This window comes from Stegastes partitus, unplaced genomic scaffold (genome assembly GCF_000690725.1).
Source record: "Stegastes partitus isolate 25-593 unplaced genomic scaffold, Stegastes_partitus-1.0.2 Scaffold941, whole genome shotgun sequence".
Lineage (NCBI taxonomy): Eukaryota > Metazoa > Chordata > Actinopteri > Pomacentridae > Stegastes > Stegastes partitus.
Genome location: NW_007578672.1, coordinates 233,481 through 251,590, shown reverse-complemented (window position 1 = coordinate 251,590; position 18,110 = coordinate 233,481). Strand labels below are relative to the sequence as shown.

Here is an 18,110-nt window from a genome sequence, read left to right as displayed (position 1 = left end):
ATGGCTAATAGGGGCTGTGTTGGGTTGACCTTCACCAGCATGACCAGCTTCTGCAGCTAATGGGCTGTTTTCTACGGTGAATGTGAGCCAAGATAAAACTAGGACAATGCATTTGCAACCACAAAATGACCCAGTACACTTACTAATGCTGTTGCTAGGAGCACTGACACTTTACTTTTGCTCAAGTTTTTTTTTGTGATGACCTGCAAACATATGTTTAACTTTAAAATTCAAAATAAGTGCAGAAAAACTGCACATCTAGAGGCAGTACATAAGTTTATGCAAGTTAAACAACTGTGGCACATTTGTTATTAATAAATTGTGCTTTTTATTATGCTTTTTTTGTAGAAATCCACAATAAAATATTATATAGGGCTGGAAATATGCATCAGAAGCAAATGTTTTATATCAGTAGATATCCATAATAGTTTCTTATATGAATACAATGATTTTATTATGAATATTTTTTATATTTTAAGTAAAACCAGAGCGAAAAAGGTTCATTTTCAATGTAACCACCTTAATTTCAGTGAAATAAAGTTTTCACCCATGTGCCTTGACAATTATTATTATTAGAACAATAAAATATACACACAAAGAGTACAATTATGAATAAAAGACCAAGAGCATCTGGCATTATCAAGTCCTGATCTGACATTTACACTTATCTTAAATAAAAAAAAAAGCCAATAAAATGTGCATCAATCAGCCAAGGAGTCCAGCATTAACAACAGCACCTGCATCACGTTTTCTACAAAGTGTTTGCTCTACTTCCCGTCATGTTGTGTGTGTAGTATCTCAAGAGACCAGTGTCATGTTGAAGCTGTAGAGGCTGAAATGCATGAACTTTGAAACTATTCAGAAAGCTTTTGTACATTACCATAATTATGCAAATACAGGAAGTTCAGCAATTACTCAATAGCGAGAATTTAGAAATTTACTGGCGTGGCCCATCTGCAAAGCGTTGCAGAGATTTTCTATGTGAAAAGCAGAAACAAGCTCCCACCTTCTCACTTTTATCAGTTACTTTATTGGGTTATGAAAATCTGCGCCTGCTATGATACACAGAAACGCAGCCCTCATTCACGATTCAACCCCATCAGCTACCGTACGCCTGACAGATAAAAAAATGAAACAACTTTTTAGTGTATTCTGTGACTACAACTCACACTAAAATCGTAGCATGAATATTCTACCAATGTGGGTACACTCAGCTAGAAAAAAAAAAAAAAAAGATATTTCTGAAGCAGCACTAAGCCAAAGCTAAATTATAGAAAAGACACAGAATGGAGAAAGTGCACCAGGGTCAAAAGGGTGAATGAGGCTGTACAATGTGGGCTTCAGAGAGCTCTTTGTTACGGGCACAGGCAGAGAACGGCACTGTGGGATTGTGGCGTTGTTTAGAAAAAAAGGCTCTTTGGATGATAAGTGGTCTTGTGCCAGCCTTCCACCGCTCGCATTTACCACTGCACCCTTCTCCGACCCACGGGTGTCAGCGAGCAAACTGCCTTGCACAGGAAGACAATAGTTCAGTTTGCAACACTGAGCGAGTGCAAAACACATCCCCACATCCATTCCTGCAGCGTAACCACAAGTGTTTTCGTAGTGCATCTTGTGGTAAGTCATAGAGAGTCACAACAAGCAACGATGAAGTTCAACTATAACTTTCCTTTGGTTTAACCTGTACATGCAGCTTGTACATGCGGGCCCTATTTGTCCTTCCTCAGCACAGGATGATGCCAATTTTAAGACCCTGAGGGCAATAAATCTTCCATCAAGAGTGCTTGAAGCAGCCGCTCTGTGGACTTTCACAGAAACCCAACACTAATGGCACTTTCCTTTCAGCCCAGCAACCCAAGATGCCATTTAACCAGCCTCTCTTCTCGCTAACTGCCCTTTAACTGGGCTCCTCTCTTTTCACAGTTCCCTTCATGCAGACCTTTTCCCCGGAGCAAAGAGATGACAAAAAGACAAAGCAAGATAAAAGTGGAGGGGGTTCAAAAGTTGAGAGAAACTTGCGAGGAAAGTGTTTTCTTTATCTGCGTCGTTGGAGAAAGACACGAACTCGAAATGCCGGGTCACAACGGGACACAGTGTGAAGCAGAGCTAATGATGGCCGAGTGCTTCACACTCGAACTGAGGTATAGAATAACCTCTCTGACAGACTGGTGATCCCAGCTGTAGACTTGAGACATAAAACGCTCAATATGCTTTCAACAAATTGCCCCCTTTCGTACACTGGAGCTGGGGGTGTAATTTGGAGAACTTTATGAAAGTGCCACACAGCTCAGTTTGGGCTTCATACAACGTCTTTGTTACTTCTGGTACACACAAAGGCATTTAAATACCATAAGTGTCCATGAACCCCCAAAACCAGCTGGCAGGTTTGAAGGACAAAATTTTAGTTTTTTAAAAAAAATGCAAAAACCTTGTAAAAAACAAAACAAAACACCAAACCGTATTACAGCAACAACCCTTCCAACAGTCTCAACTACTCATCTGTGACTTAATGTTTAGTCAGAACATATCAAATCTTAAAATCACTTAATTCTGTGAGAGTGACTCACCGGCAAACAACAGTCACAAAACTAAAATTCAGGCACAGAGAGCAGATCAGAAACATAAATAGTTAATTATCGATAACATATAATCACCATTTTTAAATAAACTAATCAACATGTGCAACATTTTTTCCAGTTTTTGTAAGGTGAATAATTTAAAAAACTACTTTTGTTTTATATTTTTTCTATGATTTATTGCATATCTTCTGCACAATAGAAATGTTTGAGTTTCCTTTACTTTCATCTTCTGTTTCCATAGAGAAGCAGTACGGTATTATTGCAGTAAATAATAAGCCAACAGTGAGTAAAAAAAGCACCCAGAACCTGCTCGAGGCTCAGAGGGTTAAGAGTCCCCATAGCCACCCTTCTTCCCTCGCTGCTTTAAGCACTCTTCATCAGTAATCACGCTCAGCATCTTGACCCTAAAGCACATCAACACATGAAACAGCTTCCTGACAATGCTGTATGTGCTTGCATTTTGAAAAGCACATCCAATTCCCCCTCTTTTTCCGCTCCTTCTTTTAAACATTCTAATCTGAAATTCGGCTTCCGTCTGCACCTTTCCCTGCTGAGTACACCAGACGCCGCCGATCGGAGATGGAAAATTTACAGTAGCCAGGCAAGGTCTGCCAAAGTGTGTCAGAAAGAAGCAATTAACGTCAGTACCCTCAGCGCTGACCTCCATTTCCTGACGAGCACTGTCTAAATTAGTCGAATAATAGGATGTGAGCTGTATTACTGACAAAAGGGTTTTTTTCCCCCCCGAAAAAGACATTGTTATAACCAGAACTCTGTCAGCACAAAAGGTTCTACATGAGGTGGGGGATGCAGATCATCTTTTCTCAGACGCCGGTGAGGTTCTCTTTCCTGTCTGACAAACTGACAAGACCCCATACAAGGAAGGAAATGCTAAGCCTCGAGAGAAGTCAGAAATGCGAGGACTCATGGGAAGCTGTGAAGAAGGACAGACATGACTAACCCCCAGGGCTGTCAGCATTTTAAGGACAGAAAGGGTTCGTCTCCGCTCCTCTCTTCAATCCATCCCTGTCCTTGCCTCCCTTAGAGCCTCCCAGTGGCATAAAAACACTGATTTAACCGTGTTGTGTCGCTACCTTCACTAGCTAGAGACTTGCTGCTTAACCGTTTTAGAAACATGGATTTATTTCTAATGAGCATTTATATGACGTGCCTTGCGTATACATCCGGATGCTGCAGGATACCAATAAAACTTGATAAATGTAGAGGGGAGAAAGTATTGTAAAGCACACAACTTGATTTGCGCGGGGGACCGAGGGCTCTGGTTTATCTTACAGTAAATACCGCCTCCAAATAGCATTACATTTCACGACTGGTCCACTTAAAAGAGACAATGCCCACTCTTTTTTTATTCAACTCTTTCAATGCTGAATCCCACAGCTTCTTAAGAGCTTAGAGGACTGATCACAGATTGCAGGGAGCAGCTCATCAAAGCAAACTAATGAAAATGGAGGGTTTTCTCATGTCTGGCTCCAGGCTATCATTGTACACAACTCAATTGAAAGGATCAATATGAACAAAGTAATAAGGTTTACAGTGACAGCGAACGTACAGTTTCTGGGCTTGGCGTTCGGTGTGCCGCTGGCAGAGCATTCCAGTCTTTTAGACAATGACCTCATGCTGAGCTGAGGAGAATTTTTTATGTCTCTCCAAGAGCAAACGGACGGAAATAAGGTAGAGATTATAATATATTCTGCGAGGCTTTGTGCTCTCATTAAATACCATAAAGAATTAGCAGTGCTCAGATTCTCTTTGCTACCAGAAACGCTTAGCGGAGAAAAATTAAGTAGATGAATCGAGTCAGAAGCTCAAGTAGAGCCACTTAACGAGCAAGAATTTCCTCCTGGATTAATAAAGTTTTATCTTATCTCACGACATGACTGATGGACATTACGCTGAATTTAGAGTCGGTGTACACTGCAGGTTATTTGCAGGCCTTTATTTGTTTGTGCTGCCCACAGAGGACTCTGTGCAAATTTACAGCAGTCACGTTATACAGATGTCCAAGGTTCATCTGATGCCATCTGTTCATATTTTTTGTACCTTCAGGAAAAGAAAAAGAAAAAAGATTTGATTTCCAGTAACAAGGAATTATTTTTGTAGAACTAGTAGAACTAAATTAAAAGGTCCTGTATTGTGCCCCTTTTTTTTTGGCAAATTAAAGAAATGAATGACTTTTCCAGCCTAACATACTGCAAAGTAGGGATGCACGATATATCGGCGACCACATCGTAATCGGCCGATATTAGTGTTTTTTCTGATGTATCGGTATCGGTCCTTCGTCTCTACATTTGATATTGCTGCTATTTTACAGATGTTTCTATTTAAATGGTCCTGGACTTGAACGTTAAATATGTTTAAATTTGTTTTACTTTCGTTACATAATAAAGAAGACTATGTGGAAAAGAATAGTTTTCACGTTCTCACAGTGCTTACTTATACTCATTCTTCGGTGTGATCGACATCGGTATTGTCGGTTATCAGTGATATCAGAAATCTTAATATCGGATATCAGTATCGGTATCGGACAGAAATTTTAACATCGTGCATCACTACTGCAAAGACAGCTCTTTGTAACTGTGTAACTCCTGGTTTTAGCCTGGTTCCAAATGTGCTGCTTTAGTGCCTGTAGCTTTAAATGCAGTCAAGTTGCTGCTTTCAGGAAGAAGACTTTCTCTACGTCAGATAAACAGCCGACACAGACGTAGATGAGCGTGTGAGACGACGGCTTGAGGAATTGCAGAAGTAAACATCTTCACATCTTAGCGGCTTTTACTTCACACCTCCAGGTTTATAGCAACCGCATGACACGATAAAGGTTTAACCATATGAGGACCTTCAAGTTTCAAGTCCTCATTTTTGAGACTTAAGTCTGAATCTAGTCATTAGCTCACCATTTGGTGTCACGAGGGTGATTGGCAGGCACTGAAGTGTTGCTGAAATGCAAATCAGGACTTGTGAATGACGAAAAAACCCAACAATCAAACCAAATATTGCACACAAAGCTCCAATTACATTTCTTTTTTTATGCAGCCTGAGAGAAAACTGTGGCAAAGAAACGTTCTTGCCCACCCACTAAGAAGTGTGTCACCCATCTCCATGTACCATCATGTTGACTGTTCTGACGAGAGATATTTTGTCTCTCGGCAACAAAGATTTTCTGAGCTTCTGCTTATCTGCAGAGGGAGCTGCTTAGGCTTGTAATCTTGATGAACATGACCCTCTCCGATGAAAAAGAGCAGCTTCTCGTCTGTGTGGCCTCAAACAGAGCTCTGCCCCTTTTCAGACAAAAAGCTTGCTTCCATTCATCTTGACCCGAATGGATCTGAAGCCATATATTTTCCACTAATTAGGGTCCATTGGTTGACTTTGCCTTCTTACAGCTGTTCATACAATATTGAACATCCTTTGTAGCAAAAATCAAAAAGAAAGAAAAGGGCCCTTAAAAATCGGTCACTTTGGACAAGAATTTCCATTTCGTGTTCCACAAGACTCCACAGTTGGTCCAGCACTTCTAGGATCAGTCATGGAGTGACTGACTCTACAAGCTGAATGTACTGTATAATGAAGTAGTGCTGATTCTCTATGGTTTAAAGAACACTAATGACAGCAACGTATTTCTTTCTATAAAGACTGACTGATTCCCAATAAAGGCATAATTTACAGTTTCTCAGGGATGCATGTAATCGCTCTAAAGAAGAATTTTCTGCACTCCACAATGACATAAAATACAGTCTACGATGCATAGAAAAAAAAGGGTATGTGCCCCACTTCTTCGCAACTGATGTGTGATGATTAGGGCGCTGTGGCCGCAGTAACTGTTACATTACCTCTCCGAGGGCCTCCTCCCACAGATATCTATGAAACCATATGTACGTGGTCAGAGAGAAACTGGTTGGCAGATGCTCAGCACACTGTGGAGGCACTGGGCAGGGCCGCAACAGTCCCCCAGAAGAACAGAGTCTCCACTACGCATGTCTGCACGGCCCTAATGACTTCACCAGCAACGTTTAATGTGCTAATTTGTCTCAAACTGAAGCCTAATTATATGCAAAAGCATCGGTTCCCCCTTGCCCGCTCTCTCTGGGGAGGAGTAGTAGGGCTATTGGTCGCCTTTCAGCCGGCCCGCCTGCCGCATCGCATGCCAGGCAACCTCAGATGAGCGAATGTCTTGCGATACGCCAGACTGGCAGCCTCAACCTCTCCCCTCAGAGTCCCGCTCTACGAGCAGGACTCAACGCAGCAAATGCCCCGAGTCACACCGCTCACGCTCATCCCTAAGTTGCTGTTCTAACAGAGCTTGACACGCCTTAGACACACTGCCATGCACCGCGGCACACATTAACTGTAGGGTTTAGCTTATGAGAGCTGAATCAGAGGAGAATGGTGGGAAGCAGCAAAGGAAGAGGCTGTTCTTCCTTCACGAGTGAGATGTAGATGCTTCAGGTGTGCTGACAGCTGCCATTAACAATTCAGGCAGGAATCTGATCAGCTCCACAAGTGGAAACAAAGAGCTAGCTACCCGTCAGGGCCGGCAGGAATCAATAAATCTTGAATATTTATACTGCTGAAAGATCACCTGGCTGTGGATGTAAACAAAGGAAATCAATACAACAATGTTGTCATATCGGATCTGAGTGTGATAACGGGCAAAGGACTGAAAACCATCGAGCAGAGAGGCAGCACCGCAACACAGAGCAAGTGTCAGTAGAACGGTGTCCTCTGTGAACCAAACCCACCTACAACTACAGGGACAAATGGGAGATTTAGTATTTAACTGCTTATTTAGCAGTGATAACAGTGGAAAAATGCAGTGAATGATTCAAAGTGCACATATATGAATTTCCATGTATAGTGTTACTGTGGACTCATTTGTCTCTAAAATGCTTCACCATTCATTACCATTGTTGCGACTACAAAATGAGCATTGTCTCTTTTTTTTCTACATGTTTCATGAAACTTGGTATTGAAACGAGAAGATAAGCATCAGCACTTTCTTCAAGATTCACACAACATCCGTTTCTGGAGGAGCGATAAGTCCTTGATGCCACAGCTTAATGCTAATCCTCATTTATAAGCACAGTCACAAACACAAACACATTTTTTTATGCTGCATGAACACAGAAGATACTGGTGTGACTTGTCTTTGCATCAGCAGTGACTTCATGACGAGGCCTGTGCTACGCTCTGGGACTTTGGGGATCTTGCTGGACGTTAAGCTTTGAGCCCTTTACACGTGTGATTCAGATCCTTGGGGACATTCAGGCTGTGCTTAAACAGCATAATCATCACCTCTTTGTCTTGAAGTCAGGGCAGATCATGAACTCGTTAAAGGTGCATTAACATTGTGCCAACAAGATCCAGGAGGATGAAACCACACCCAGACGCAACCTAGTCTATAAACACAAAGACTAATAATTACTAAGAATCAAATTATTATTTTTTTGAAATTATGCTTTTTGCCCTTTGGTGATACTAAAAAATAATCTTAAAACGACAACATTTTGTGAAAACTGCCCACAGCTACATTTCCTGACCCTCTCATGTGCACACACAAAATGAAAAATGGCATCCTCTAAAATGGGGATTGATATAACACAAGAAGTGAAATGAAGCAGAGCAAAGTGGCGCCAACTAAAGCAACACCACAGCATCTGTTTATTAAACGTCTTGTCCAACAACTTGCTGCTCGACTGCATTTCAGCCCATTCAAATAACATGTTTGAACAAACACAGTGAGCAAATACTTATTCAAATTCCTGGACGGGCAACGAGTGACGGTACATTAGTAATACTATGTAAAACAGGTAGGCTTTGTTTAGACAGTATACAGGGAAAGCAGAGAGTTTAAAGTTAATCCTACCCACCCAAATGTGAAAACTGTGCAGAAATATGCTTCTCTTTAGGGCTGAAAATGAGAATTGACAATATTTATCAGTGGTTGATTGATATTGAATATTGTAATATGAACGTCACAGTTTCCTCGACACCAAGGTGACGTCTCAGAAACTGAACATTTTGTCCAAGATACAACTTAAAAGCATCGTTTTTGTGGTCCATATCATCGAAACTGTTGTACGAGCTTTTGAGCATTTAACCACATCTAAGAGTTTTTATCATATCATTTTAACATGATATAAAATAATAAAAAAAGAAAAGAGAGAGACAAAAAAGCTAATTTTTCCGCCACTTATCAGAAACTATTAAATCAAACTGGATTTTTAACTTTGAAAGAAATGACTTCAATCTAAAGGCCTAATTTAAAAAAAAGCCAAAAATAAACTATTTGCATTAACCAAATTCTGTAAAATACAAAAACTCTGCACTCCTTGGGGCATCCATGACGCCATCAGTGACTCAGCTGTGACCAACAGTCACATGATGAACATTCAGGGACTTTTCAGCTGAAATGCAACAAAGCAGACACGACTGTAGCTTGGTAACAAACTAAAAATGTAATGTACACATATCTATGGTATGTTAACATTCTTTTCAGTATTGGTAACACATGTGGGCTCCTGAAAAAAACATTGTGCATGTTTTTTTACTGTGAAATATTCAAATTCATTGACATTCTAACTGTCATGCTGCAGAAAATACTCTTATTTTTTGTAAATTCCCTCTACTTTAGCCATGTTTGTGCTGTTTTTTTATAAAAGGTGGAGGACTTTATATTGCAGTGAAAAATGAGCCGCAGTGAGTAAAAATGTAACCGGAGTAAAAAACATGCAGAAACTGTTTGGAGTTCAGATGTTTCCGGATTGTTCCCTGCCACTGGAAGAGGTCAAACAGAGCTTAATTCTTCAGATTGTCTAAAAGTATTTAATGACATTAGCCATTTTGAACTCTGGTCATAAAAAAGTCTACTTAGTTTTGTTAATTTTAAGATTTAGATGAAAAGAGATTGAAAATGCTCTATATTCGTATTTGTTTTTTAAGTTGATTGGTTTTCCTCTGAGCTACAAAATCATCACGACTGCTTTGTTCTGTTCCTCCGCAACTTTTTTATAAGGATCTTTGAGTTGAAAAACTAAACTGAAATAAATTACAGGAAATGCATTTGCTGTCAGCTGGTGGTTTCAACTCCAAACATTTTGACTCTCTCCTTGAAGAGCCTCCAGATGATCCTAATGGAGATATCACACACACACAAAAGCACACATTTCAGTATCATTTAGAGCCATCTGTGTTCCAGCTGCCACATTGATCACTGAACAGCCTCTAAAAGCGATGATCAAGCCTTTCTACAGTAATGCAGGGTAAAGCGGCTCCTCTCCACAGGATGCTGCCTTGTGGGCCAAATTCCATGAGATTCCCCTTCCTACCCGAAGCATTCCACTTCCCACCTCGTCAGCTAACATCCCTCAGAGTCAGGGGGCCGCTCCTGCAGCATGAAGATGCTGCACAGCCTCAAACACTGTCAGTGGGTTCAACAGCCTGCCAGTGGGCGGGAAAAGCATGCCACAGAGCAGGAGAGAGGCCCTGTGTACCCAGAGGCCTACTTATCAAGTGCCTGACGTGCCATTCGGCTGCTGGCACCACAGCAGAGACTGTAGCCATCTAAACATTTCCACTGAATCAAAGGTAGCCTCCACACAGAGAGACAGACACTTCTTAAATGTCAGAGTCGGAGCAGTGGAGATGCACAGAGACAATGAGATTCCTATCGGCTTGTCCTTTTCCTGCTTGGGGCAGCTCCCCTGATTGCATCCTTTGAAAACGTGGGGCAGATCTACTGGTCGTTACCTAGCAACAGGTGGTAAGAAAGATACTGGCCTGGCTTGAAGGATGAGAGGAGAGGCTACTTGAGAGACAAAACCACAGTTCTCCTTCATGAATTATCCCCATTCTGAGCAGAATAATACTGACCTGAGGACTTGCATGAATACCAATTAGTACTTGAGGCTTGGTCATGGAAATTTAATGACATCACTGAATGCGGACCAAGCATGAGTGAGCCTGTGCTTGGCAGAGCATCAAGCAGTGACCTGATAGCAGACACTATTAGAGGGATGCCAAATCCGATGGAAAATTGTTGAGGGGGAAATCCTGCAAACACTAGCAGAAGATAAACTATACGTCGATATCTGTGAAGATGAGGTGGGATAAACACTTCGATAAAGATTAGCTGATGTGCAACAGGAATTACGGCTTATTTATTTCTTTTGTACGATTTGGAAAATTGATCCACATGAGGCCTATTGATTTTTTACTCATGTACATGGCATTGTTGTGTGACACAGGGCTGCTGAGAACTACTTTCATCCCGTTTTGGCACCACGTAGCACAACAAATCCAGTTGAACATGTTGGGCTAAAATTGTTCTGTTACTTTGTCTCCAATATTTTGGATCTGTTAATAGTAGTAGGACCGTTTTTTCAGATGAAATTATGTTAAACAATGCGCTCTTATTTTGAAATAAAGGCAACAGGAGCGAATCAAAGTCATGCTCAGCAGTTTTTTCTTCATTGTACTTCACAATGTTTCTATGCTTTCCAAAGATTCAAGCTGATATGAACATATTGTGGCAGTTTTGTTGATTATAAATAAACTACTACAAGTAAAAGTGTTTTGTACAAGACCGCACAATAGACACAATACGTTACCTTAAAAATATTGCTCTACAATGAATTTCCTATGCAAATACAGTGAGTTAACACAAGTGTCTATACAGTGTAGGCTGGTCCATCCTAAAAGGTCTTGTTAAAAAATAGGAATAAGCTTTTACTTTTGCAGGTTTGACCTTCTGGACTTGCAGCATTAAATTAAACTGACTCACTTGTCCTCTTGCTGACATATTAGCAAAAATCAACTGAAGTTAGAAGAAACCATTTGATCATTCTTCTCTAAAAGCCACAGCAGAAGAGCAACATGCATTTGAAAATGCGTTTAGGAGGAGGGGGAAAAAAAAGAAAAAAAGATCTCTCCATGTCGCCCACTCTCCTCGTTTCTGCTGAGCAGAAATTACAGGGTGTTGTTAACTGGCACTTTTACAGCACTGTTGTGTCAGAGTGAACTAATTACATGGCGAGAGGTATTCTGTGAATTGCAGAGGGCTGGAGGCATCACGCTCACCTTGACAAGAGGAGGGAGAAATAAAAGAAAAAGCAAAAAAAAAAAAAAAAACCAACAAAAAAAAAAAACACAAGTGCTTGACTAAATTAAAGCGTAAATGCTCCGACTGCTGCTCTGTGCTATCGCGGCGGTGAGTAGAATAATGAATGCAGTAGCGCGGTTCAATGAGAGCAGTAAAAATAGATGCTATTAAAGGGAGACAGAAAGAGGAATGCAGAGAAAGTGTGATTTTCTTAGGTGTGCTGACAGTTTGAGGCCAACAACACCCAGACGGAGGAGCGCGAGCACGCAGCAGCTGTTTGCGAGCGCATCAATACGCACACAGTGTCAATCCTTTGGTCCTCATTAAGTCCGGCATACTTTGGAGGTTTTTGTTGAGTCATGTTTTGTTGCCCAGCCTGATACAGCTGACGCCACATATTTGGAGTACATCCTCACCCCTCCTTCGCATCTCTCTCTCTCTCTTCCACATCATTCCTTCTCTCCCTCTGATCTCTCGGGTCCCATCCCTCTCTCACCTCCTCTGGCCTTCCTGTCTTTGTTATCCACCTTCTGAAAATACCTGGTGTGTGTGTGTTTTGTTTTTTTTTTAAAGGAGGAGGTAAGAATACGATGACACAACATCCACTTGAGTTTTGATAATCTGACTCTTCACGTTGCTCTCTGACTCTTTGTGTCTCTGCTGAAGCTCACAGATGAACTATTGGACTCTTCTGGGGTCATTAAGCTCGTTTCACCATGGCAACAGAAGCTGCTGCTGCTATAATTCACAGGCAAATTTCTATTGCTCTGTAAACACACTTACAACGGCGAAGGCTTTAAACAGGCAGCGTGGTTTTGAATGATGATTTGAATGAGGACCATCCAAATGAGTTGAATGTCGCCTGGTTCGACAGAAGTGTTTTCTTTAAAAAAAATGGTTGCTGCTTTTCCTCATTACCTGCACGCAGCGCTTGTTTAAAGCATCACCTGCAGCGCTCACGAGGGGGAAGATGAGATCGTTTTAGCTTTTATAATCTGCGACTTCCTCAAACTGCAGAGACGATGACAGAACGCGTGATGACAGTGTGGCTGCACATGAATCAGAACTTGAACCAAGCAGCTAGGAGTGCAGACTGGCTGTTACTGCATAACTGTACTTCAAAATGGTTGTAGATATGTTCAGCCTCAAAACCCATCGGTGGGTTTGAAAAATCACCACAACTATAGCATTAATCAGAATTAGAAACTGGAAAAATCCACGGATTTCAAAAGTATAATGAATAAGTTTCAGTTTTGGTGGGAAAATTCACCAAATCTAAGCTTAAAATTATGATATTTCACCAAAATAACTATTATAAGTGTCTTATTTAAAAAACAGCCAAAAATAAACCATTTGTAGTAATTGGATTCTGTAAAAAACTACAAATTCTACACTCTTTAGTGGTTAAGAAGCCACTGCTGACTCACATGCGATAAACCGTCACGTGTAACAAAAACTCAGGGACTTTTTCAGCTGAACTGCAGGATGTGTTTGCACAGATAGGTATGATAAGAATAAAAACAAATTAGATTTGCAAGTATATTGGTATATAGAGCTCCTGACAGGATTGGACAAATGCTGTACATGTTGATTCCTTTTTTAGGAAAACAAATAATCAAAAGAAATTCTACTTTTTCTGTTTTTAAAAACCGGATTTATGACGTATTATAAAGGCAGCCAATAGGAGTTCCATTTAACAATAACAACAGACAGTGTTTTTATGTGATGGGCTCATGTTTTAATTTCTGAGCAACCTGTTTTCTGAGACACTTCTGGGACGATAGGTCGCTCTAAATATGACATCCATGAGCCTCGGCAGGGGTTGCAATGAAGACAAGGCTAACCAGAGGGGAAAATCAGACCTGCAGCAAATTCCAATTGCTTGGTGGTAAAGGTGAAACCATATGCACACAACACTCAGCTCCTACCTTGCACTTCATCATGTCGCTGACCCTCTGCTGCATCGACTGGCCCGCTTTGGGCCTGACCAGGATGTAGAGGGCTTTGACCTCGGGACAGGACCTCAGCAGCTTCTCCACCAGCACTTTCCCCATGAAGCCTGTGGCTCCTGTGATCAGCACATTCTTGCCAGCGTAGTACTCTGCCACAGACGCCATGCTGCTGCCCGCTGTGCCACTACCGATGTCCGTCACTCCGGTCCGTCCGTCTGTTGCCTGCTCCGCTGACCCGTCGAGGTTTCGGGCTTCAGACAACTCCTGCAGAGAGAGAGAGAGAGAACGAAGGGGGGAGGATATGAACATGAGAACTGGCAGCCACAAGCTTTGAATACTGTGTCAGGAAACATTTGTGAAGCTGGTGTGTGAGTTTTAGCAGTGAAATGTGCAGCAAGAAGCTATATTTGAACTGTTTATCACACTAATGTGAGTTTATTTAAAGAATAGTAACGTTATGCATGAATTTGCAATCTTTAATTGCTTCTGTTTGATACGTTTTGGCAGGAAAAGCGCATTTAATCTCATTTAGGATATGAGTCAGTGGCGTTCTCTCGTTTCTGACCTTCAAAGCGCCACAACAAGCATGTAACTAGTATGCTAATTATATGAATATTCATAATGTGAGATGGTGAGAGGGCAGTCTGACATCAGCTTGCATGTGTTTGTGCATCTGTGTGTTTGTGCGGTGTTCCCAAGCAAAAGCTTGGCTCCAGAGGACACTTAGTAAAAGCATAGGTCAGCAACTATGCAGATAATCGCTTTATTACGATTTTGGGCTGAAACAAACAAACTAGTCATTTAAGTTTATTTCAGACAGTTAATCAAATGTAATAGCTCAGAGTGAGGCAGTTCATTGCATCAAACATTAACTATATATGGTTTATTTGCATTATATTACATGTAATAATGATGTAATCTGTACACGGATACAAAACTTCATCTTCCAGCCGGCACAGCATGTCCAACCAAATCAGACTATATCATAATATTAAACTGGACTATCTACTATCTGGCCCCAAAATGACACCAAGAACACTTTAACCTTGATGCGAAGACGCTGCATGACATCACAAGCTTTATTTGTCTCGTCCTGCAAGGTCTTTGTGGCGTGGGAGGGGGAGTTTCTCAGAACGCGGCTTGTCGTGTTGACTCAGAGTTATCTGTTAAGATTTACATGGCGACAGATCTATTAGCTGGAAGCCCCATTTAGTCGCAACACGTGCACGACAATCTGTACCCGCAGCAAGGCAGGCGAAATGAAGAATGACTCACACACCTGCTTTAAACCACTCGGTCGCGCACTGATGCCGGATAAAGTGACACAGACTCGCCCTCGATGTCATTCCTCCAATGAATTTTGACGTGTTTCTGGATGTCCGGCCTCCCCTCATTGTATGGCAGCCTAATTGGATCAATTGCTGCTCTAATGGCGGTGGTGTAATGGACTGTGTCTGCTTATTTGGGCCAACTCAATACAATAAATCAGGAGGCTGCGTCTGCTGCTTTAGCGGTGGCAGGCGGCCAGCTCCTGTGGGCTCCTGATTACGACAAAAACACCAGGTAGAAGCTGAGGTTGCTCCTGACATGCACAGGGCTCAGATACCGGTCATTAGCTTCGGTACCGACTCCAAGCCCGGTGTTTACGAACAGCAGCAGAAGCGACAGTTGGCACTCACACGAGCATATTTCATTTTCCCGTAACCGCTGCGTTGCTTTCTATCTGTGGCCAATCATCGAAATTACAAAACGCACGGCCTCCGAGGTCTTCTATTTTGAGTTAAAGATACAGAAACAATTGCAAATGCTTTCATCCCATCATGCCTGAATTACCCTAACAGCCTTTTTATGCGGCTGAATGGAACAACATAAATCGGCCACAGATTGTGCACGACTCAGCTGCCAGGATTTTAACCACAGTAAGCAGATTTGAGCTCCTCCTGCGCAATTTAAAAATGATTTTAAGGTTCTTTTTAATTACTTTAAGGCACAAAATAAACTGACTCATCATTACATCTCAGACCTTTTATCCTCGCGCGACCCTGCTCTCAGTTTGGGATGCTCGTGCAGGGGGCTTTCTCTCTGCTGCACAAGATTAAGGGGGTCAGAGTCTTAAATCTAAGCTCAAGATGTACTTTTATCCGTAAGCCTTCCCTGATTTTATGTGATGCTGGTTTTTGCTTTTAATTTGCATTTATTGTTGTGTGTCCTTATCTGCAAGTCTACAGGAAGCGCTTTTAACATTGTGTTTACGAGTGCTGTAAAAACACCAACTAGCTCCCGTAGCACCATCTTGCCGTGGTGAGAGTTTTAGCTACAGACGTGTGACAAATCAAAGGAAAAACCAACATAAAGTGTCTTGGTAAGTCTGCAGCATGCCACTAGAACAGATTCGAGGCAGATTCTCCAAGTCTCTGGAACTTCACTGTTGGGGTAAACACCATTTTCGACCTCATTTGGCGTCTCGATGATGGCGGTGGAGCACGCTGTCTAACACGTCATCTGAAAATGCTCCATTGGGTTGAGATCTAGTCACTGTGAAGGCCACGGCATATGATTCAAACATTCAGTGACCCCTTGAGCCCTATGGATGGAGGCATCGTCATCCTGAAGGAGACCACTCCCATCAGGATAGACATTTCTGTCACAGCACAAACGTGATCACATAGAACAACTTTGTATTGATTTGCTGTGAGCTTTCATTTTAAAAGGGGTCAGTGGTTCAGGATTTCCTGTAATCTAGCACCCTCGTGTATATGTACAGTATGTTATATCTTTTCACCATCTACCAACAGTAATAACAGGAACGTAATTTGTGGTTTCCTCAAGCTATAGCAAGTTCCATTTCCGTTTGAGAAGAACAGCAACTAACAATCACTTATTATGTATTAATCTCCATATTTATTCAATTAGTGGACAAAATAATCCCTCAAACCACAAGAAAAAGAGTAAAACATGTCCCTTCCACCTTCCCAGAGTCCAATGTCACTCATATCTCTTGTTTTGTTCAATGAGCATCTCTAATTGAAACATCCATCCATCCATTATCTATACACCGCTTAATCCTCACTAGGGTCGTGGGGGGCTGGAGTCTATTCCAGCTGACTCAGGGTGAAGGCAGGGGACACCCTGGACAGGTCACCAGTCTATCACAGGGCTACACTTAGAGACAGACAACATGCAAACTCCACGCAGAAAGATCCTGGGTGTCCTCGCGAACCAGCGACCTTCTTGCTGCGAGGCAACAGTGCCAACCACCACAGCCCCAACTGAAACATGGCTGACACAAATCAAACAGATTACGACAACAGTAGCCAGAAGTTTTTTCTGTTGATCAAAGCTCCGATGGCTTATCCCCAGTAATTGGGGGGCACTGTTCCAAAACGACACATCGCTCTTGAGAAAAGTAATTTTCCGTCTTTCGAGGACCACGAATCCGTGTTTGTTCACAGCGTTTGCAAAGGCGCCCTCAGCTGAAGGGTACATTGGATGGATGGGGAGGGGTTTGCCTGTCAAATCCCACACAGACAACAAGACTGCTTGAGGAACTGAGCGAGTGCACGGGAAGTTTATTACATCTGGACTTTGGAGGCAGAAAAGTGTCATGTAAATGTGTGTGGTATTCATCAGTGCTGATAAATAAAGTTTATTGTAGTATTATAGTGCTCTGTGCTGCAGACAAACACAAGAACATTACTGTCATATCTTAAAAAAAACTGCAGGATTAATATACAACATTAGCCAGCTAATGCTCTCCCATGTAAATATTTCCTCAAGCATCTGGGGTAGTTCAAGGCAACGTCAGCATGATTGATAATGTGTAATTGAAAATATCATTTGTGGCAATTAAAAAAAAGCGAGCTGTGAAGTTGGACACTAACAACCCACTTTGGTTTGAAGTCGTAAAAACCACTTTAAAAGCCTCAGCTTATCTTTAACCACTTGGCTTGATGATTGATGCAGCAAAATGTCACGACTGTGGGTTTTACTGCACTTTTTCAGTTTTATTTGATGACTACGGTGTGCCGCCAAACGTCGGCCGTGTGAGACTTTAACCTTATTTCCCTTGTGACTGTAACTGACGGCAACCTGAGCCGTCACGTTGTGCTCTCCCTGTGACTCAGTGAGGCTGGCTGCAGCTATGCGTCTCTCTGATCAAAGCATTGTGTCGATGTGTGGGCTAAAAAGCTCACAAACCACACTGCCAGTGTTGCTGTTCATTTGTGTGTTACCACGACAACGATGCGCCGATACATCACGAGCCTCTTAAAGACGACGTGACGGCTTCCCGACCAATAATAGATCGGGGGCAGCAGTCGTGGCACATCGGCGTTTGCCAGCCAGCCTGTAGAAATGCACGGCTGATGAGCTGCCTACTTGAAAATTTTTGACTTGGCAACAATAGGCACAACATTTAGCCAAGACTGACGCTTGATCAGCACTTTCTGTGATTCAGCAGGGCTG

The 18,110-nt window shown here is 42.0% G+C and overlaps 1 protein-coding gene across 1 annotated transcript in view; it reads right to left on the bottom strand.

The window, feature by feature from the left end:
• Positions 1 to 18,110, bottom strand: part of LOC103366393 (fatty acyl-CoA reductase 1) — a 66,438-nt gene that overhangs the window by 26,844 nt on the left and 21,484 nt on the right. Inside the window, exon 2 of the mRNA XM_008294102.1 lies at positions 13,623 to 13,910. Coding sequence (XP_008292324.1) covers positions 13,623 to 13,910 — 288 coding nt within the window. The remainder of the gene's footprint in view (positions 1 to 13,622; positions 13,911 to 18,110) is intronic.